The sequence below is a fragment of the Suillus bovinus genome (assembly GCF_016758785.1).
Source record: "Suillus bovinus strain UH-Sbo-P2 chromosome Unknown EDB93scaffold_142, whole genome shotgun sequence".
Taxonomy (NCBI): domain Eukaryota; kingdom Fungi; phylum Basidiomycota; class Agaricomycetes; order Boletales; family Suillaceae; genus Suillus; species Suillus bovinus.
In genome coordinates this window covers 41914-64091 of record NW_024542198.1, presented here as the reverse complement: position 1 = coordinate 64091, position 22178 = coordinate 41914, and the positions used below count along the sequence as shown (strand labels likewise).

Here is a 22178-nt window from a genome sequence, read left to right as displayed (position 1 = left end):
CTTTCAAAGTCTGCAGACTACGCATCTCTACGCCATACTACAGCCTGCGGTAGTAAGTTGCCCAGCAGACGATGGAATTTGCGCCTTCATCTCCTATCGCCTCTCTCCTCGATCAAGCAGTCCTGCCCCCACTAACTCGAGTTCTGCGACTCGGGTTGAACCAATCTCATTTGATTTTAATAAGAAGACAAATTATTGAACTCTCCTCATTGATGAGTCTGACATAGGCTCTGGTTCTGATGCAGGTTCTCCCAGTGTTCCCCTCTCCCCAGTTGATGAGGTGCCTCAACCCCATGAGGCAAGGCAGAGTATATTGTATAATGTACCCAAGTCTCCGAATGCAAGGCGGAGCATATTGTACAGACACCTTAAATCTCCTTCGCACTCTCGCCTCAAATCTTCTTCCTGGCAGCCTGGAAAGCCTTACACCAAAATCTCTGTATCTCCTCCCCGTCGTGGTCAGCATCTAATCGAGCGAATGTCAAAGAAAAACATTCCATACACTTCCCATCCAGCTCCACTGGAGCTTCGATTTGCAGCTCGTGTATCAGGGCAAGGATTTAAACCAGAATTCACGGCCGAAGAAATTCATGAGGTATGTTCCTCATCATTAAATATTTCTGCAGATTAATTCATAGGTCAAAAGCGAGAGGAAGCAATTTCCAAAGGCTTCTCACACTTGAGCCTTGCAACTTTGTACGAATTGTTCAAATCCAAGCTCACTGGCCAAGAAGCTGCATGCCAACGTCTTGTGATGATGACATGGGAGCTCGAGGCATCAGAACGGTACACAACGTTTCTCAATGGACTTCATCATGAGAACAAGGATTGCCTCCTTTCCAGCGATGAAGAGTTGAAATGGATCAGAAGCGTTTTTTCTGACCGGTCACAAGAAGAACTTGAGGACGATATCAACTACCTTCAAGCCATTTATGACGATGATTGCGAGATACTTTGGGCTGTAGCTGCCCAAGCGGATGTTCTCAAAAAGCATTTAGGATCACGTGTCCAAGCAGATATATTGGGTTCCATGGGAGAGTCTTCCCACTTGCCCCAATTTGTCGGTAAATCCTCTGGTACAGACGATAGCATGAATGATGACGATGATCAAATCAATGGGTAGTTGCAAACGTCCAATCTTTCCTTATATGTACTTATGCCCTTCGAGTCATGGTATGTAATTGTACTTGTCATTGTCAGGTCGTTTTGCTCACACTGATCCATATCGCAGTAGATAAGTGCCCGCCGTTTCAGATCGCCCCATTCATATGTTGCTTCTCGCCCTTCTTGAAACACTGCCCTTTACCCTTCAATTCAGTTTACTTTTAGAACACTTCCTTTTCCCCATCGTCCATTCAAACTCAATCAACACACTTTGACCCCTCCGGTAGTTTTTTCTATAAATCTCCTTTTTCGACCTTCACGCATTTCATTTTCCCCAGTCTGTATATCTATGTATCAAGTTGGTGTCTTACTATTCGTCATGTAAGATGGAAATGAATCAAGCTGGCGCACATCATCTTCGACATGTGCGATTTTTACCTCCTTCTTCTTGACCACCACCTGGAGGCCAAGTGGACGTGGCTCACAGCGCAAGGGAAAAGCTGTCGTCCCTAAGCCAGCCAGGGGATCAGGCCTTAATCCATCTGGTTTGCCAGTCGCTGACCAACTCAATCTCCCCAGCAGAACGACCTCAAATGTCAGCATTTGATTTTGATCCCTATGAGCAGACTGTACCAGGGTGGCCAGGTGAGTACATGGAGGATCAAGTCCACTGATCAGCTAATAAGTCACGCAGGTGCGCTGCAACAGGCCTATGATGACACTCAAGGCCAGTCATTCGTATGGCTCATTTGAAGGCGGGCAGGAGCAGGGACCTTCATTTTACTCACAGGGCCTGTCGTCGTTTGGAGATGGGCAGGAGCAGGGGCCGTCGTTTTACTCGCAGGGCGCAACATCATTCGGAGATGCACAGGGCCCGTTGTCATTTGGAGATGGGCAGGAGCAGGGCTCGTCATCATTTGGAGATGGGCAGGAGCAGGGGCCATTGTTTTACTCGCAGGGCGCAACATTGTTTGGAGATGCACAGGGCCCATTGTCGTTTGGAAACATGCAGGAGCAGGAGCAGCAATTTTGCGGAGACTCACAGGGCACGTCTTCACACACTGATGGACAGGACTACTACAATGTCCGAGATGCCCCACTCGACACAGGTCCTTCCAACTACCGACAAGGCATCGCGCCTGTGTCTCGATGGGTCGAGGGTGCCCCTGATGGAGGTATCAGTATCGTAGATCGAGGCGACGGTCTGATTCCTCCAGCTTCAGATCTGTCAATGATCCATCGCAGGGAAATACCTACCTCTGAAGTAGTACATGTAAGTTTTTTTATTTGTTTCATTGATCCCGGTTTAAAGTATGCAAGGACAACAACGACATGCACACTCAGACACACCAACATGCCTGCAACACCGTATGTCGCACCACAAACAGCCACTATTGCTACCGGAGTGCAAGAACCCAGTCTTGTCGCTGAGCCGCACGATACGCCCAGTGACTCCGGACACGGAACGACGAAATCACTGCCTAAAAATCGCATTCGTTTGACGCCGGAGGTGATTAAACAGATGCTGAACAGCGCTAAAGGAAGGGATCCTGCACGGCTCGTATTCTCAAAGCACGCTATGACGTGCTCTAGAAAACGAAAGAAAAGATTCATCGATGAGATCATCCAAGAATCTGTCCCGAATTTCTTCAGGCCTGATGGTGAGCTTTTTGTATCCTATTGTTATATCATTTTCTAATAAATTTCGCAGAGGTTTTCGAGGAGTTTATAACCAACGCACACCGTAAGACAGTCAGCAATACATTATTGGCGACATGCGGTAAAATGGTCGACTTCGCACGTGAGGGTGTTTGCGATGCATTCCAATTGTTCCCCCCGTGGGGGCACTCTTTGCCACCAGGGCGATATCGGACTACCAGGATCAATCGCTTTATAAATGGACCTGATCCGTTACTCTTCATGCATGACTTCTATTTTGACGAGGTACGTTGAGCAGTCCTCGAATATAACTTCTACTGAATATGTTTTTCGCAGAATGATAATATAATTGTCATCGCAAAATTTCAGAATCGTTTCATCATGAGCAATGTCATCCGATTCATCTGGTACTGGGGATACGCGTCAGTTCCTCAGGTGATTCCCTGCTCAAATCCATCAAGTATATCATGGCCGTTTCAGGCGCAGCTACCCACTGCTCGTTGCATGAACAAGGGAGGGAGGGATTGAATGTTGACCCCTTCAGTGGACAATTCCATCAAGCCAAGTTCGAAGAAATACTGAGGGCGATTGATAATCTCACTCCTGCAGAGAAGGCCGAGTTTGAACAATATCTGCAGTACATATTAGATATTGGACCATCGCAGACACGAGACAACAGCTCGTCGTCATCTGACTTGGATTAGGATAGCAGTAGTGTACAGATAATGCAATAGATCACAAATCTTTTTGATAATCGAACCGATAACTACAGATCTCGCGTCGGATGTCGCCAGTGTCTAATTTAACTAAAAACGAGTGTTTACGGATGGCGACCTGAGCTAACTAAAAAGCATATCCACATGAGCGTTTTGTGAGCGCTTTTGAACACCCTTGTGCGAACTCGCATTTACTGATGTACTATCATTCGACGGGAAATGCACAATTTACACTTATTGCTGAATAGCAACACAACAACAACACATATTCGTATCGGATCTACTGTAGTGTATACTTTAGGTCTCTGTGCATTAGGCCCAACAAGAATTTTTTAATTTTGTTGCGAGCTTGTTGCAGCGGCAGCACTGGAAGTTGAGGTGTCGAAAACACAATAGAAATGCACAATTTCGTCACACTATGTCATGCGCGGCACCTCGGCCAATACACAATGATATTCACAGTCCGACAGCGTGCAAAGCGAATGAAAGTCCAGTGTTCCGCACCGTTCATAACTTCAAGCTTCAATAACGAGCTCCAAATCAAATTTCATTGAGGGAATAATATCTAGTAATAAACACTAGGATGTGCTGAGTGATCATTATTTGCTGAAACTCTATTTAATGGTGCAGGAAGGCCATGCAGGGGGTAAGGCATGTATCTGCCAGTGGACGGCCCAGCATGTAGCTGTGGTGGGAGGTCTTGTGAAGTTCGAAGAGGACGAGCCCCTTCTGGGGCTGGCACTGGCTGCATGAATCGTGTCTCGCGACCTGGATAATGGAGTGGGTATGCAGGTGGTGGATTAAATGAGGGGAAGGGTAAAGAACCGTTCATTTGCTGTGCCGCTTGACTCCTTGGGCTGGTGTAAGGTGCCGTTGTTTTGCATGCGCCTCGTCTCGTGGCAGAGTCAACCCTTCACATCTCCTACGCACTGTGGAATATATGTGCTCGACACCATGCATCTTGGCTGCTTGTAGGAGGCTTTTAGTTTCACCCCCACGCCATGTATCGATTGCATCCTTGATACGTTTTTCACGATCCTCGCGTGTGAGAGGAGGTTGTGAATGTGGTGAAGGGCGGTTGCGAAAAACTCGAGCTGTCCTTGGCATTGGTCGACTGTCCTTGTAATGTAACAATGTCCTCTGGTGTCTTCAAAGGAACAGATGCTGGTATGTGCCGATTCTGCCGAATGCAAAGAAAGCGGAGACTCAACCAAGCCGAGAGTGTGATTTCCCAATCTAGCCTGACCGTCACGCTTTGCTCATGAATCGCGAATAGCATGCTGTGGTGGTGTCCTATTGACATAGAAACACCTGGAGTAGATTCAGGATGGTGCATTTCACATATTTTGAACTTTCTGTGTTGATAGGTTAATGGGATCTGGGTGGATCTTGGATTTAGTGTCCAAAAATCACTCATTTTGGGCACACTCGCACAATGTTTCATCTCGGGAAGGCTTCACAGCACCGATTTTAAAATTTTGAATTGGTAGTATTATTGAATGTATGCTAATAATTGTCCACCAGCTGTTCCGAATGAAATATATGTAGAGTGGTGAGCTCTGGAGTGCATTGTGCATTATCCATCGATTGTGCATTCCGAATCAGGTGATAGTACATTATGTACCGAGTCCATAGGCTTTGTACATGGCATCTCATTGCGTTCTGCGCTAGCCTCAGAGTCTCGGCTTCGTTTCAACACCAATCTGCGCCTTTTGACCGCAGCTCGTGGATGGCATAACCCTAATGGCGCCCTTCTCAACGGTATCTCAGCTGTCCTCCTCGTTATGTCCTATAGCTTGCCCTCACTCATCGTATGTCTCGACGTCCAGATCATGGAAGTTGGTCCTGAGCCTGAGGCTGGAGGTGATCCCATCCTCTGGCTAGAAGTGTACTATGTTGCCATCGCAGGGTCACCTCTCCTCATTCTGGGCGTCATACTCCTCCTCCAGGTGATGATTGCATTGTCAGCGATGCGGGCTGTCAACATATTGACATGGAGCTCCTCACCATTCGACTTAACCGCTGCACTGGTCCACCACACACAATTGACCCCTGCTACATTCCGATGCATGCAGTTCTGTGTCTGACCTAGACATGTTTGGAGGTCCAGCGCGACCATCAAAAACACAGCCTTCTGCGTGGCATGCTCACCAAAGCATCCGGAAAGTTGTCATTTTTCTTTGGGTCACTTGTTGCAGCATACGCTGGATGGGCTGCACTCATCGTGTATCTCGGGGACCGCTCAGGGTTGAGTCTCACCCGCTGATCCAAACATGGTCGTTCTTCCACAACGAGAACTCCAATTCTATCACATATGGTATGCCATATAGCGGACCTGAGTGGTGGATTATACTCTTTGTCAATCATCGCATGTTAGTCCAGGGACCATTGACGCTTGGGCTGCATTGTTCGGAGCTCATCGCAAATGTCATCCGAGACGAAAAACGGTGGAGATGCGCTACCGGAAGGAAAGGACTTCAAGTGGCGACGAACCCGCTGAAGTCGCTTTTCGCTGATCCGATCTGTCTCATACTTTTCATTGCGAAGCCGTTCCTGCGTGAGTCTTTCACACCTAGTATTTTATTGTCTGTGTTATTGAACGCTATCCTCGGCGGTTCACAGACTGGATGTTTGGGCTCTCATTCAGCACAGTCGACTGAGGCTTTTACTGAGAGCCTGAGCGATGTGACAGTAGTCATGTTCACTTCCCAGGTTCGCACTTACTGTCCATGTAAACTGTTGCAACAATCTCACACATTCATGCAGATCTTGAACTTATGCATTGCGCTCCTGATATTTGCCAGTTTCTTCACTTTCATAGCACTGCGTCGACCGTACGGTCCTCAGCCGGCTGCATATGGTCACCTCCAGACGCTTGCCAACCTCGTGGATGAGTGGTCGCCTGTCATGTTGTGGGGACACAAGGAGGATGGAATCCCGTACTGTCATGCCGGTAGGGTACTTGTATACTCATGGGGATGCTTCATTGACATTTTTAAAAAGGGACAAGCGATCATCCGCTGCCGGATGTGAAGATGGACTGCGTTTATGCTGGGTCTTCGGTACCCCTCTCGTGAGGTACTTGCTTTGCTCTTCTAAAGAGAGTTTATTTATTTCTCTTTTTAAACAAAGAGGCTATATCTACGTCAGGCTGGCGATGCATTCACGTTTGCACACTGCCGTTGAACGAGACATACAATTTTCATGCTGTTTCCTGCGTTGTATTTGGCTCTCCTTGTTCGAACTTTATATTTATTTCCAGGACTACTTCTAGAGAGACGGTCAATTTAACCTTGGAGCAATCGTCAAATATTGAGATCTCGGTAGATAAGTTAACGTAGCTGATGGACAATTTTTCTGATGAGATCTCTGCGCTAAAACTTAGTACTAAATTGTCATACACTGAAACCGTTCTATCCTTGGACCTTGGTGTTGACCATGATACCCTGCGTGATCTGGAAGCGTGTCTATGTCCTCAGCAACGCTATACCCAAGATGTGTTCAACTCTGACTCTTGGTTAAGCAATATGAACAACAGCTTCAAGTACGCGACTCCACCCCTAATGTGATTCGAAATCGAGTTTCAAGCCATCACCATGGTGTAACGGGCTACGGAAGATGATGACGACTGTTATACACGCGAACAACGAAGACCTGATCAGACCGGGATAAAAATCACGTTCCAAATGCATTGCTTTCCGACAGACGTCGATTCTCCGATCGCCCCCGATTGAGTATCGATGAAACAGACGGTCGTGTGTGAGCGCCATATTTACAGCGAAGTATGATATATGCGCAGTAACGACTCGGAGGTCGCGGGTTTCAAGAGAGAGACGAGATGCATAAGGGATGATCGTGAAGGATGGAACAGGCCTATAACAGAATCTCTGCCAAAATTGATTGACCATGGCTGTGCGAGTATATAATTATCTGGAATGTCTGTGGTATGACAAGGTTGTCAATAGTGGCGGTACAACACATCTAACACGATTGACTCATCGTTCAACATCGATAGAAGAGGCCCTGAGCTGCAAGCAGCCAAAGTGCGTCATCACCCGTCCATGCTGTTGCACAACTGACGTGCAGGGATCATGATGGAGAGCAGGCAGACCCAGTGCTACATAAATACCATCGCACATCTGAGCTGTGGGCACAAACACTGAGATGGGCACCTTGAAAAGTGGAACAAACTTACTCGACATCTGTTATAATTCGAGAGGAGTTGTTGGGAAGCAAACAGGAAGGTTAGCTTCAACGCTTTGCGGCCAGGTAAGCGGTGCCCCGAGTGAAAGTATTACATTCCTCGCTCTCGAGACGAACATCTCGTTCCTGTAAGAGATCAGCAAAAGTGAGGCTGGCAGACACATATACTTACATTGTCACAATCGTCCTCCCAATATTCTGCACCTTATCCTGCAACCCTTTGAACCCCTGTTGTAATTGTTCCTGCTTGTTCCGTAGAGCTCGAACCCCCCTTGCAACTCCTGTTCAACAGCGTCGAGTCTCTTATTTGTGGCAGCTTGGCCAGCCTGTACACCCTGTTCAACGGCGTCAGGCCTCTGATGATTGCAGTGAGAGCCTCATTGATCTCAGCTAACGAGTTCAGCGTATTAAGATGGGGGAAAACATGTTCCGCAAATTCACGGATTTGATTGCCCACGGATATCCCCAAATGTAATGATAATAGCAGGTGCAGCCAGGAGAATTACAACACGACTCGGAAGAAGATACGTCAATTAGGTTGTCTCATCAGAGACCATATGAAACACACGGCAGGTGACCCACGTTTCTCCAGCACTGTCCGGTTTTCGCTGGTAACATACGTAGCCTTAGCTAAGCACCTGCGCCCTCTGAAATTGACTTCGAATTAAATCGTGCAGACCCTGTCTGGTGAGCTGCGTATCCCAGACATGATTTGCGACTGGTGGATTGGTAGCATCGGACTATTGCACGGTTGTTTGGTTTTGGATGGTAGCTTTATCAATCAAGTTGGAGATCTCCTGGATTACAGCAACGAGGACATGACGTCAATTAACATCACGCAATGCGGTAGACTGTACAGCTACTTACGATAATCCACCTCTGGACCATTTTGTCGTCCAGACGCAGCGTGATTCGCATTGGATAGAGCAACCTTTGGCGCCAGCCAAGCAAACGATTTGGATGTATAGGGGACACGTTCTGGGATGTTGCTCGGAGCACCAGGAGATAAATGATGCGATACTGGGATATCGATGATATACAATTCAAGAAGTCATCCATGACGAAAACAAGTAGACTGGGAGGGATGATGCCAAACGCAACAAGATCGCCATATAAAGCTACCGCGTTGAACTGTTGGTTTCGGAGAGCTTCAAGGGTATCGTCAGCTTTCTCCAAACCAGTCGCATTAAATTTAAACCTGAAATCCCCCAAAAACTATCAAGTGGTTTGGTATATTAAAATTTAGACATGAGAGAGAGATCGACATACATCATAAAAAATCTTGCGTAAAGTCGACGTCGCAAATTCTTTGAGGTGCACTCTCACAGCGTGGATGGCACCCCAGTTCGACATATTAAGTTCTATGAGAACATCGTGTATGAGCAGTGCCACAGTCCGGATGTACCGCAGTCGAGCAGTTCTGGCGATGAATAATCCCTCAGCTAATAATCCTGGTTGACCACCGAATCCGGCGTTTATGATCGAGCAGGCTTCATTGTGAATTGACGAGTGATGGCATGTCCGAATCATAACGTGTTGCATGCTGCGGAAATAAGACTGTAGGCGTGGATTCAATGTTGGTCTCGTGATTCTAATACCCCGAAGATGCCAGGTGACTGAATATTTTGATGATTGCTCATCAGTCGACGTGTCTGTCGGCCTCGGTGGCGTCCATGTTTGAGGGGTAAAACTTGATTTGGACTTAACAGAGTTCATGAACCTTCCGGGCGAAATGTACCATGAGAATTTCTTAGCAGCATAGTCACTAGCCAAAGAAATGGTGTCTAGGTTGCAAGTACCAGTATGATCGTGAAGAGGTGAGGAAAAGCGAGCTTGGAGAGTCAGCGGGTTGATGCATTTCATACGCTTGGTTGTTAGAAATAACGAGCCACCTTCCGCTGCCACGTTGGCCAGCTTCCACAGCAGTGAAGGTTTCTGGTTTTTGAGCACAAAAGACGTTCCATTCGAGATCGGAGATTTGGCATGATGTGTGACCAAGATGAATGTTGACGATAGGTGGCATGTAGTATACAGCTTTGTTTGGCAAATCCCTTGGAACCAAATAACCGCCTGCCGCTTTGGTGGTCGGAGTTCAAAAACGAGTGGCAGATAAGCATGAAAGGACTAAAATTATGCATGTACAGGAAAGCAAATGAAAAAAGTAGAAAGCACACATTGCAGGTTGGCCGATTAATTGGGTTTCCCCATACAATACTAAACCCCTCTATCATACAAAATATCGCAACCGCCACAACGAATAGAACGTCCACATGTGCCTCAAGGCTCGTTCATCTCTTTCTCTTGCCGACAGCACGAAAGCCATGCAAACCACATCATAGTACGAAGTTGAAGAACGTCCTCCTTCCACGCCATGGACTGGTTTTGCTCTCGGAATTCGCGTGTTAATTTCTCACAGCGCGCAATGTTCTCGGGACTGACGAAATCGACTGCGACTTTGATACAGTCCGCGAGATTGCATACCTGCATTGCAAATTAGGACATGAGCGTCAAAGCACAGCAAAGAGGTACATGACGAACCTGATGAGCGCAACCGGCTGGAATGAATATGGCTTCTCCTGGTCTCTGATATACCCGATGACTCTTGATGCCATGCACATCATACAGCTCTTTCCGTAGCTGACTATCTAGGTAAAACTGTTGGGAGTGGATCGGGTCGTGTTGATATGTGCCCTTAAACTTCCTTCGGAGGAAAGTACGCAGTTTCTCTGCATCTTGCGCACGGAAGAGGTCCCATGCTGCACATCCTGGTTTACCGTCTGGTGTAGTAGACGCATAAGTCATAATGTTTACGGCATCAGCCATGTCCATGTGAAGTCTCGTTGACCCCTTGCTGCCTGCCGACTCGAAAGACGACATCGCATTGTACATCTTAGGTCCTGCAATAAAGCTCAATAATTAGCCGATCTCTATTCGTGGTCACTGTGATGCTTACCTAAATCCGGTGCAACTGTATTGCTGGGGAAATGTGAGGCAATATTGAGGGCTCCATCTCGACGAACATAATTGGGCACAGGTACAGCCCGACTGAAATCCTCAAAAAGTTCAGGAAATGCAGTTTTGAAATCTGTCGATGGTGGCCAATCCTAGAGATGTACACTAAGCATGTGTCAAGAATCACACTCATAATGAACGCACCTTGAGCTTCCAGCACTCCACCCGCCCTTCATATTTTCCAAACCACGAGAAGAACTCGCCTACCGTCACACGTTTATTCACATCGCTTTGGCACTCCAAAATGAGGCAGCTCTGAGAGGTGTACTTCTGTACGAAGTACTCAGGCGTCCACTGAATCTGGAACTTGGGCAGCAACTCGGTGACCACAATTGGTTCTCCTTTAGCCCACAAGGGGCGGAAAACGTCCTCTGTAAGCTGCGAGTCAGAGATGGTAGTGGTCGGATGTGAAGGTATATCGCTTGACGGAGCAGAATTCTGATCATCAGACGGTGGCACTACGGAGGCTGACAGCGGTGGCTCGGCGAACTGTGAAGCAGATGATGCAATTGCTGGCGCTGATTCCGGGTGGAAAACACCGTCTTGTGATAGGCCGTGTTGGGGAACAGAGGAGATTGACGGCTCTGGCATCGATGCCTCGCCGCCAATTTGCGGATTTGAAACCTGGGCAGAGGATAGAGTGCCCCCGTTTGCCTGTAATGGATCTACTGGTCCGGCGTCAGGGAGTGCATCATTATCCGGCTCCAGAAGAATAGCTTCCATATCCTTAATCGCCTGTGCAAGCTCGGCTTTACAAAAGCGCGACATCGGTGAAAAGTCCTTTGCGTGATGCTCGTTCCGCCGCGTACAAGACAAGAAAAATGGGTTGCTGTGAGCATGTTTTTCTCGGCGGGCCTGGAGTGCAGCAATTTCAGCCTGGCCTGCACCAGGTTTATCTTCGGTGAGATCTTTCACTTGTTCAAAACATTCAGCACATGCTTCTCTGCCACACAATCGGCACATCCAACTGCTAGAGAAAATCGATGTCATGCAAGTATCTGTGATTAAACATCATTAATAAACAGGAAAATAAAAGGCCGCGTGACACTGACCACAAGTGGCGCGCACTTCGCTTTCTCGGGTCCTCCGGATGATTTCCGGGTAGTTCAAGTGTTGCAGCTCCTGACGAAGTGTTGGGAGAAGAGCCTGAGCTATCGTCCTCTAATCACTCAAATGGTCAGACTCGACATCTCGCCAGAACTCAGAACAGATTATTTCTCACTTTCGTTCGCCGTATATGGGTGGGCGTCAGCGAGACATTCCAGCTCACGGGGAAACTCATGTTTGGCGCATCAGGTCGCTGATTCTCAACGAAGCTGACACCAACAATATTTCTCTGATTGTCTTTCAAGAAAAACCGTATGCCTTGGAATCTGCATGTGTCACCGGCCCAGCGACGTGTGCACGACACACAGCGTGGGAACTGTTCAGATCTATATCGATTTGACATGCACCGAGCAAATTGTAATTCGGGGTGCAGCTGAGCTGAAGCGTCGCTGTTTTGTCCGTGGTCGCCCGTCACCATGCGCATTGGAGCTTTTGAACGTCAAAAATCATCAGATGCCGGCAGGAATAACAGCTTACATTCTGCTGTTTTCTCTTTGCCCTTGTCGGTAGGGGTCGACGCGTAAGAAACAGTTGGCATCAACTGGGCTGAAGGACAGTTAGCAACCGTGGTTTCGCCATGCATCAACTGACCATTTTGGGCTGCAATCTGTGCAGCTTCGCTGCGCTTCTTAGCGTTATAACCCCGCTTGGATGAACCTTGGATATATCATCAGCCACCATGTAAAATACCACGCGAAATGCAACGTAAGTGTACCATTTCCCTCTGTAGTCTTCGCTTTAGTTTTCGCCTTCTTAGTCTTCGGTGCCTGGTCATCTTCAGTTGAAGGACGCTTTTGTGGGGGAAGGGGAGGCGCGTGATACAAGAAAATTCCTGCTGGTGGATGCATTGGAGCCATCTCATAAATCGGTTGCCCTGGTAAGGGCGCCGTAAAGCGGGCGGCTATACGAACAGAAGCTCTTTCAGCATGCTGCAAGGCTTAGGATCGTGGCAAATTGAGAAAACGGGAATAGGGACGATCAAGAGATGATAGTTACATGAAGCAGGATGTCCTGGTGGTAGTTGTTGAGGATGAAAGTTTTGCGCGGGATGGAACTGAGCTGAAAGTAAAGTCAGTGGCGCAGTCATGTGAGTCAACGGATAATGAGCTGACTGTTTGGTGGATAGTCGCCCGATAAGGCTGGGGTGGACAAAGGGCTTGAATGAGAATTCAGGTGCACCTCGGATGCCTACTTACCTGTTCGCTCGTCTGAATACATTGGGGCGACGATGGGAGATCCATAGGAAGGATTTGACATATCTGCTTGAGATGGCCAAGAATTAGTTGGCATTGCGTAGTTTGCAGCGTCATCCATCCTTGATCTACCCTGGCGAGGTACCATGTCACCATTAGGTTCGGTATGCATATGATGGTGGGGTGGCAATGGATATGGTCGAGCTAAAGCCGGTCCGTTGTCAATTCTACGTTTAGGTACGGACTGGTCGTCACTGGGCTCCCAGCTTGCTGCTCTGAGATGAAAAGATGAAGCAGAGTCTATTGGCTGATTATAGTTTGGCTGTTGCTGATGTGGAGGGTGTTGGTACTGAGAAACAGCGACAGGCGATGGAAGATGAGTAGCATGGGAGTAGACTGAGGAGTCGGATGATGGATTGAGGAGTTGACTGATAGAAGTCCTCTTGTGGGAGTCGTGCATAGTATTCATCGTTGAAGCCAACGATGAGAAGAAAATTAAGAACTGGGAAAAGAACGAATCCACTTGTAAAAAAGACGGACTTTGGTGTAGAGAAATGAGGTGTTGGGAGACCTCACCCAAATCCTCTCGGCCACGCGGAGCCCCGGTACGGCGAATGCCGCAAATAGGTATGTTTAGGCTGATTTCTCCGTAAAACTTAAAAGGACCGCGAGAAGCCGAACAAGACTGACTCTTGGTTTACAACTGAAGGTCGCATCAAATTTTACGGAAAATAGTCTGCGTATAGGAAATTTATCTCATGACTGACTCTTCCGCGAACCTAGTCGGTTAACCACATTGTGTAAAAAGCCATGTTGCCAAGCACTCTTCACGCAATTCCCGCAACTAATTGTCAAATTCGATCGGGCATCTTCCGAATCACTCTATTGCCAGATGGTGAGAAGATTATTTCTAGCCACATTTCATACCCCTACTATAACCCAGTAATCGTGACCAAGAGCTATGGTTCCTTGCTAGAGTCGAAAATAACCCCATAAAACCCAGGATAAAAACTAGTGATCAACACAAACGAAAAAGAAAAAAAAACTGACAGGGTAGGCATTAAAAATATTTGCGAAAGAACGCGGCAACCTTCAGATACAATGGTAAGACCATAGGCGCGGCCAGCCTCGCAAAACTTCCAAAGGTCGCCCAACGTCGTCATTGAGGTGATGTTGGCGCATCTTGAAATTCAGAAGCATTTGTTGACGTTTCACTTGCAGTCGCATAAGATGTTTCCGATGAGCTTTCATGGCATTCCTCTCCATCTTGTGAGATATGTTAAGCCAAATCCAGCGTCATTCCAGGTGGGAACAAAATACCTGTCGGCGTGTGCTCATCCTTGGCAGTCGTAGATTCAGATTGGGTGACCGCATCATCCGTATCATTATTATGAGCGGCTAGAGAATAATTAATGTTGATTTTTCAAATATGTCTCAGCCAGCGCACCAGGGAGTGATGCGGAATTCTCTCCTGAAATCGCCGATCTAAGTGAAAGAAAGGCAGAAATAGAAGATTGAGCTCACCAGATTGCTCAAACGAATCAGAAGATTCAGAAGAAGGCGATGATCCGGGGGAATCGTTATCGGGCAAGTCATTTGCCAGTTTCGAGGTTGGCTTGTCCTCTCCTTTCGGGTCCGCGAGTTTAGTAGTAGGCTCAGAACCAGGTTCAACAGGGGGATCGCGTTTGTCCCCTCTGGCTTTTGATGACGATCTGCTTACAGAGCCAACTGGCGTTGTTCGGCCCTCGGGAACGTGAAGTCGACGAGCCACAAGTTGGGCTTGAGCCGTCTGCTCAGTCGAGATGGTTTTCACCACCTCCGGCCGCAGGTCAGCCCACATCTGCAAAGCCTTGATCGACCCCCACTCGATAATCTTGTTGTTGAGCCACTCCAAGGACACAGGCTTGGTCAGGAAATCGTTGCATCCTGCCGCAAGCGCTGCCACCCTGTCGCTCTGGAGGGATGAGGCCGTGAGAGCTACGATAATGACGGCAGAACGGTAGGGCGATGCTGAGGTACGAGACTCGGAGAACGCTCCCTCTGAAAGTGTATCAGATAACGGTGTGCCTGGAGTGTAGCCTGAAGAAGCTGTCAAACTCTCCAATCTCCTAATCTCTTTTGTCGCTTGTATGCCGTCCATGACAGGCATTTGAATGTCCATCTGAGATAACATGTCAGCTCTATGCAATTGTCCTACGAGAGAACATCATACCAAAATCAAGTGAAAACCACCATTTTGCCATTTCTGCACCGCTTCTTCTCCGTTTTTGGCCACATCATATTTGATCTTTTTCCTCCTCATGAAGGTTGACAGAATGGTCTGATTGATTGGATTATCTGGTCCAACCGATTTAGCACGATTTATGATAAGACTTGAAACACATACCATCAACGATGAGCACGCTAATTGGAGGTATGATACTTGCGTCAGGTTGACCCTTGCCTGCCTTCCCCAACGCAGTGGGGGGTGTCGAAGGTTTTGCATCATGGTTTGCCCGCCTGCCCGGTCTTCGCGCGAGCACACTGGGCTGGGGTTCCGGTATGACTGGAGAACTGGGAGGGGAAGAAATCTTCCTTAGATCAACAGCACTTGCGTTAAGAGATGAGGGTAATAGTGGTGATGAAGGGGTAAGTTCATCTGCCTGAGGGGAGGTTGCACCTTTCCCCTTTACTTTGGGAGCAGTAGAGATTGAGGTAAAACCCTCGATAGGAGATGCTTCTCGCCGAGGGGGTGATGCGCTTCCCAACACATTGGAGTGCAAAGACGCAAACGAGAGCGGTGATTGACCTTGCTTCTTCTGTTCACTGTCCGATAGACGGCGGGTGGAGGAACTCCGTAGCCGTTCGGAACTGGCTAATAGAAACTGCGACTTATCCCGATCGACTGTAACACCTGTAACACTATTGGGTGATGGTGTGATAGGCTTAGATTTTGCACGCGGTTGGAAGATAATGCCTGTTGGCTGTCCGTCGGGGCTCGAAATTACGAGTCCGGAAGATGGCGTTTGACCAAGCCTCACAGGGCTCTGAGTTTCAGGGAAATATTCCATGTTATCCGCGAGACCGAGGGGTGATGGAGGTGCATGTGGATGGTGTTCACTTGTACTGTCCCTCGTAGATCGCGCAGATCGCTCGGAATTAGACCGCGATGAATTAGATGGGCGAGAAGAAGGGGATTTTGGACTTGTCTGAGTTAAATTGAAGAAAGGAGAACTGTGCGAACCCGGGCTGAGTGGTGAGGTAGCAATTGGGGAGAAGAATGGATCGACGATAGGCTTAGTAACAGCAGTGTGCAGCGCAGTAAGAAACCTGCGTGGACCCGCGGGCTTAGGAATAATCATGACTTCAGGTGGACATGCTGGATAGGAGTGAGAAGCGAGGTCGCATTGTATGATTTCCTTGACCAGTTTGTAATTGGCTAAGCTGGTGAAGTGAACGACTACTACAGGTGTTTGTTGCGGTGGGGCCTGTGATCCGAAGCCAAGAGTACGGGCTACTTGTGGTGACGACTTTGGGCGGTGGTGGGCAGCTAGAGAAGGTCGTTTCCGAGAATGAAGGCTGAGAGGGATTGGTTGCTCTGCTCTGTACTTGCGCAACCTCTCTCGAAGGACGGAGACATCGTCATCGATCATTACGAATGACAGCGATGGAGCTAAACGTGGAGTGCCATTCGCAGTTGGGGTCCGAGGCTCTTGTGATCCACGCTCTCGGCATAGATGGGCAGGTGCTTCATTGGCGCCTGGTGTGCCATCGACGTCAACGTCTGGCGATACGTGACTGACATCCAATCCCCAAGCAGTGAGATAGCTCGTCAGGTGGTGTGCAAAGGAACTTGCGGAGCTTGCATACAAGGTGACCTTCTTTCCGCGCAAAGTTTCAGCGAATTGAGCAAGCTCTTCAAGAGATGGCTCCATTCCTAACCGAACCCCACTGAGAAGCACATGAGATTGTTCGAATATCGCAGAGGATTTAGCAGTAATCGCATCTGGCGAACCACGCTGAAGTTCAAGCTTGACTTCGTATGTCCTTCTTGACGTTTTTTCATCAGGGACCTCAGATGAAAGCGATGCACCGCATCGGAGAAGTAGCCTTCGGAACAGCATTGAATCAAACTTTGGCTCTGGGCGGTCTAGAACGTCTGAGAGATTTGTATTGGTAGGCGTCATGTCGTCCATTGGCACATCCGGCGAATGAAAACGGTGATGGATTTCGAATGTGCACTGCAAAGTCTCATCCTCATCTATGGGGATGGGCGAAGAGATACCGCTTGGTCTCTCTGTGGAAGGTGACATATTTGAGCCCAAATAGCTCGACGAAGCGATACTAAGGCCCAAATCGATTGAGTCACCGCGACGTGCAATATTGATGATTTGACGGACGACCTGTAGGTCGTGAGACTCGGACTTGAACTGCAACGCACCCACTCACATGCGTTAGCACATTAGATATTCCACACTCTACCCCCTTGACCGCAATATGCCTCATCCCAACATCGTTATGGAATAAGACCAGATCTACACCAACTTCAGCAGCCCTCCCACTCGATGCATCTCCAACTCCTTGCAGCATCTCCGCAATATCGAAATCTGTGGCTGGAGTAACAGGTGGTCCAGGCAGAGTTAATCGGCGGATTGTCGAAGTAGAATTGCTGGAATGAGCAGGGTTGAACGTATCAGCGCATAGATCTGACATGTTCGCAGAAATGTAATTGAGGTTTTTCATCGTCGTGAGTACAGCAGACATGCAGGCGGTGGGGATTGAGAGAGAGCAAGCTGCAAATTGCTCTTTTGCCGGGTCAAGGACTTGTGTTGGCGAGACCTGTAAAAGCGTCTGAACGACCATCTGAACAGAGTCCGCGAGTTCTAACGAAAGTTCGTGGAACCGAGAGGATTCGACGGGAGCATCTGTGGGGAGGGGTTGGCTAGGCTTTTCAGGCGAAGTAAACGCGGTCCTGCGAGGATTGTTTAGATGTTCTAGCTGTGATGGCAAAGGCATGGAGGTTGCACGAGAAAGCCGTGGAATAATCGGATTTTCATCGTGATGGTGAGGAGCGAGTTGCTGGAGCCGAAAACGTTGACTCAGCGAACTTTCAAATTCGTCAGAAAGGTCGGCAGGTAATTGCTTCTCTCCCAACGAGCAGAGATCTTTCTCTGAAAAATCAGATTCCCCGTCAGATGAACTGAGGACAACTTGGCGCTCTGCAACTTGTACAAGAGGTGCAAGTACAGGAGGGGGAGGTTCAGCAGACCACGTTACCGCAAACTTGCTCGGGCCAATGGCTTCTGGCGCTATCAGTCCTTCTTCATTGACAAGAACGGATACCGGCTGACGATGGGCAAGAATAGGTTTGGTCCCACTCATTGATGATCACGGTACCGTAGAGTCAGGAGTTGTGCGGCAGCACCCGACTTGTAGTCCAAGTTTCGAACTGGAATGAATGATTGTGCAGAAAGAACACAGAAATAGGTAGTTTACAAAACAAGGGAGTTAATAAGCCAGGGACAGGCAAGGAATGCTAGTGCTACACTGACCGCAACACCCATCCTTTTTGAGCATCACCTGGACCTGGACCCTTTTTTGGCTTTCTGTGCGATCTCTCAATTTTATAAGTGCTTGCCACGCTCTAGTACTCAGTACACGAGTTCCTTCTCGGCGCTCTTTGAGGAAGACGCTTCCCAACATGCGACATAATCACCAAAATATATTGCGAAGCGTAGAGAAGTTATATCATCATCACATCAGTAAGTCAACTCGACATCTCCTTCAGCAACTGAGTCCATGTCGTGGTAGCTGACTTTCTTGCCCCCAGCAGCTCTGGGATCTTCCTTCGCATCGGGTGGCGGAGGTGGCGGTGGACCTGAGCTCGTGGCTCCTCGGCGACCTTTCCTGCCAATATCCGCCGCAGGCTGGCCAAGGTCCATAGTAACTTGTGGCTTAGCGGGAAGTCCAGCATTGGCGGGAATTGTAACCTCTATCGGCTGCTCCAGATTGGGGGCATAGCCGCTAATACGATCACTGAGCCTGCGAGCGGTGGTCGCTTCATCCCTTCGGATAGGTGGAGGAGTAGGAAATAGACCTGGAGGCCCGTATTGATATCCGAAATGATCCCAGTGACCATTGTTTCCATAGGGTGGCGCAGGGAACGCAGCAGGATAAGTAAGATAAGGATTCGGCCGGCCAAAGTCGGGGGGCGGGTATACAACCGCGTGTCCTTGAATACCGAACGCTTGGGGGGGAGGCTGGCTGTTCCCGGTAATAGGAGGTGGGTGTGTGAACGGCTGGATTCTATGTGGGTCCAACGCGAAGTTATTGAAGTAAGGGACCTGAAAATCCGGCGACCGTGAGATGCCGAAAGAAGACGAGATTAAACATGCGTACCTCATCGAGCTGCTTCACGAGTTCAGGGTGCTTGTTCGCGACATGCTTCTCGACAAACGAGGTAGCCTTGAAGAGCTTCTGGCAAGTCTTACACCGGAACCTGCCCTCATCTTCCTGCTTGATGTATTGCTCAACAGCTTTGCTCAGCTCCCTGCAACGAGAATGACATTTCCAATCATCTGAGACCAAAAGAGGCACGCACTCGTCGTAACTTTTGCCACCATATTCACGCGGGTCCAGGTCGTTGCGATTGATCAGTAGCGCAATCTTGCTATCAAACCACTCCAACCATCTCTCATCTGCTCCACGTAATTAGCTAGACTGACTTTAATAAATGCTGGAAGCTTACCATTGCGCTTCCAATCTCTGTTCTCGCTTGGCTTAGGGGGTAAAGGTGCATCACTTTCTTTCTCATCATCCCTTTCCTTTTTTTCTTTCTCAGCCTCAGCAGCCTTTACCTCCTCAAGTAATGACTTGGACAGAGGTTTCCTCACGTGCTGCAAGCACTTACGCTGTAATTCTTCAAGATGATCGGTAACAACAGCGCAGTAGTAGCATGCATGAAACGCTGCCCGAAGGTAGGCAAGATACAAGTCCAGGGAAATAACAGCCTAAAAAAAGCCGAGAGCGAAAGTTAGTAATAATGGAGTAGAGCGCGTCAGATCACACGTACTTTTTTTGCCTCCACGACTTTTTCATCAACCGCCCCCTGGTCACGAAGGTCTGCCATAATCTTTTCTATCCTCCGTTCTATAGCCTCAGATCCGGATTCTTTTGGTTCCGGATCATCCTCATGGTCTGCATGTGCATCACTCATCACAGCATCCACGAGTTTCGCATCTCCGTTGGTTGCCGAGGACTCATGCCCTGCTGGATTAAACTGGCGAAGTGCTGAAGCTTCTTCCTCTAAAATAGAGGCCAAGAGCTTTGCGTTCGCAAGGTCTTTCTCGATGCGGTCTGGCTTACTGGCGACTTCTGGGACATAGCGAATTCTGTTTACAAAGGGCTTAACAGTGTGAGCAACATGAAGCTTGAAGCCTTCGATCTATCGCATCGGGTTAACGAAAGTCACAGGGTACGGAACCGAAATCTTCACCTTTTTATCAGTCAATTCACTCATAACAACTGTCATATCAGTATCATCACTGAACTTGATCCAGCCAGCGCGATAATAGTTGCGTTTCTGAAGGGGGTCGCCGAGCGCTAGGTACATGTATCCTGGCACCTTACTACATGCCTGCAATGTCCTAATGAGCTCATACAATCACCATAGAAAGACCGCACTTACCTCCTCCAGCTTCACACGACCGATATCAGGCGGAATAGTCCGAATCATGACCTGATTGCCTTCCGGAGCGACACCAATTTCCTCGCCACGATTGTTGCGTTTGCTGTCATTTACATTTTTCCCGTTGGCCTCAGCGCGGCTGGGCTCCTGTTCACCAGCATCGTCCTCAGCGTCGAGGTTAAACTGCATGTCATCATCGCCACCAGTCTTCGCATCCTCACCAGCCTCAACTGTCTCCTTAATGGGAGAAGTTGTGTCTGTTTCAGGCTCGCTCAAGTCAGGATCAAACTTGCCCGACTCGAGGTCTAGCAGAAACGTGTTTAATCGCCCTCTCCAACCTTCCTTTCGAACACGACGACGTAGAGCAACGAACTCCGGAGCTGGATCATACTTCTCTGCAAACCACGGGGACTTCCTATGGTGATCAAACATGGTCTGCAACTACATACATAACAAAAGACGTTCAGCTGCTGCTTCATAAAACTCATGACGGCAATGGACACAACATGCCACGCAGTACACACAGTACTGCTTGAGAGATTGACGGCGACTAACCTGAGTTGCGACGAAATCCTTCTTGTATTTCTCCCAACGAGAACGAATGCCGTTGCGAGGCTTGGAACCATCGCCAGCTTCTTGCTCTGCTGCCTTGTCGGCAGCATCCTCATCGGAAGCTTGTTGAGGGAAGGCGTATCTAAACCATTCGGCATATTGCTTCAGGGTTGCTGGGTGATCAAGTGTACGCGGGTCTGCGGGTGCTCTGCGAGGAGGATATGGGGGCGCAAATTGAGTTCTTGGAGGAGACCTGTAGCTATATACCCGCGAATGCGCATCTAGTTTGAAGTCAGAAATAAGAAAATAATTCGGGGCAGCCAAAACACCATAATCATCGCCATAGCGCGGGCGTGGATCATATCTCTCCCTTTCCCTATCATAAGGTGAAATGGACCTGCGCCGTTTCCTGCCTATATAAATTGGGTTAGTCAACACATTGTCATGAGACGAAGTATAAAGAAATTTTCATACTATCGTCCGGTGGCGGACTGCGGCTTCTGCGACGAGTGTGGTCATATGCGATTCTATCTCGCTCATACTCGACCCATGCTCTCTCCCTATCCCTCTCATGTGGATCCCAGCCACCTCCACCTCTGTACTGGTCCGGAGGATACCCAGTGTCTGGATATTGTGGTCGAGGATGACCACCACGAGGAGGCGAGCGAGAACGCGAGCGACGAGGCGGAGGGTAAGCAGGAGCAGGCCAGGAAGACATTATAATATCTTTAGAAGTAAGAACTGAGAGAGAAATCAGAGACGATATTCCACGGCAAGGATGGAGGTTTGAGGAGAGAGCCGAGCATGATGTAGAAGGACAGACAGACCTCTTGAATCGCGAGACTGTGAGTTTTTGAGACCAACCGTGCCAGTTGACCAACTCAAACCTTTGTCAACAATGTCGCGATGTAAGTCGTTGCTTCCGTCAACTATGTTCTCTTGCTTGCCCCATTCACGCGCCGATTA

The 22178-nt window shown here is 48.5% G+C and overlaps 6 protein-coding genes across 6 annotated transcripts; 2 read left to right on the top strand and 4 right to left on the bottom strand.

Annotated features, from left to right (window-relative positions):
• Positions 1-71: 71 nt before the first annotated feature.
• Positions 72-3467, top strand: EDB93DRAFT_1256892 (uncharacterized protein; the record flags this gene model as incomplete). Its single annotated transcript, XM_041454017.1, has 10 exons — positions 72-140; positions 218-595; positions 647-1064; positions 1684-1749; positions 1799-1842; positions 1895-2377; positions 2417-2765; positions 2816-3048; positions 3100-3198; positions 3225-3467. The coding sequence occupies 10 exons, from the start codon at positions 72-74 to the stop codon at positions 3465-3467; spliced, it is 2382 nt and encodes a 793-aa protein (XP_041301167.1).
• A 1145-nt stretch (positions 3468-4612) lies between these two features.
• Positions 4613-6920, top strand: EDB93DRAFT_1332623 (uncharacterized protein; the record flags this gene model as incomplete). The annotated part of the gene is made up of 6 exons (XM_041455252.1): positions 4613-4646; positions 5151-5442; positions 5555-6191; positions 6246-6432; positions 6483-6557; positions 6612-6920. The coding sequence occupies 5 exons, from the start codon at positions 4613-4615 to the stop codon at positions 6554-6556; spliced, it is 1224 nt and encodes a 407-aa protein (XP_041301166.1). The 3' UTR covers position 6557; positions 6612-6920.
• A 1187-nt stretch (positions 6921-8107) lies between these two features.
• Positions 8108-9729, bottom strand: EDB93DRAFT_198409 (uncharacterized protein). Its single transcript, XM_041455668.1, has 3 exons — positions 8952-9729; positions 8550-8897; positions 8108-8479 (listed from the first exon to the last, which is right to left on the bottom strand). The coding sequence occupies exons 1-3, from the start codon at positions 9543-9545 to the stop codon at positions 8423-8425; spliced, it is 999 nt and encodes a 332-aa protein (XP_041301165.1). The 5' UTR covers positions 9546-9729; the 3' UTR covers positions 8108-8422.
• A 230-nt stretch (positions 9730-9959) lies between these two features.
• EDB93DRAFT_1096342 (uncharacterized protein) lies at positions 9960-13454 on the bottom strand (the record flags this gene model as incomplete). Its single annotated transcript, XM_041446774.1, has 12 exons — positions 9960-10163; positions 10221-10579; positions 10636-10786; positions 10839-11692; positions 11747-11855; positions 11917-12230; positions 12279-12347; positions 12393-12458; positions 12517-12738; positions 12798-12860; positions 12914-12940; positions 12998-13454. 12 exons carry the CDS (start codon positions 13452-13454, stop codon positions 9960-9962), a joined length of 2895 nt encoding a protein of 964 aa, XP_041301164.1.
• Positions 13455-14106: 652 nt separating this feature from the next.
• Positions 14107-18519, bottom strand: EDB93DRAFT_198425 (uncharacterized protein). The gene is made up of 6 exons (XM_041455669.1): positions 17423-18519; positions 15381-17376; positions 15207-15331; positions 14519-15155; positions 14442-14465; positions 14107-14392 (listed from the first exon to the last, which is right to left on the bottom strand). The coding sequence occupies exons 1-6, from the start codon at positions 18353-18355 to the stop codon at positions 14274-14276; spliced, it is 3834 nt and encodes a 1277-aa protein (XP_041301163.1). The 5' UTR covers positions 18356-18519; the 3' UTR covers positions 14107-14273.
• A 5-nt stretch (positions 18520-18524) lies between these two features.
• On the bottom strand, positions 18525-22116 carry EDB93DRAFT_198314 (uncharacterized protein). The gene is made up of 9 exons (XM_041455667.1): positions 21687-22116; positions 21542-21625; positions 21216-21493; positions 20661-21101; positions 20469-20609; positions 20046-20417; positions 19722-19983; positions 19373-19671; positions 18525-19317 (listed from the first exon to the last, which is right to left on the bottom strand). Exons 1-9 carry the CDS (start codon positions 21928-21930, stop codon positions 18733-18735), a joined length of 2706 nt encoding a protein of 901 aa, XP_041301162.1. The 5' UTR covers positions 21931-22116; the 3' UTR covers positions 18525-18732.
• Positions 22117-22178: the final 62 nt, after the last annotated feature.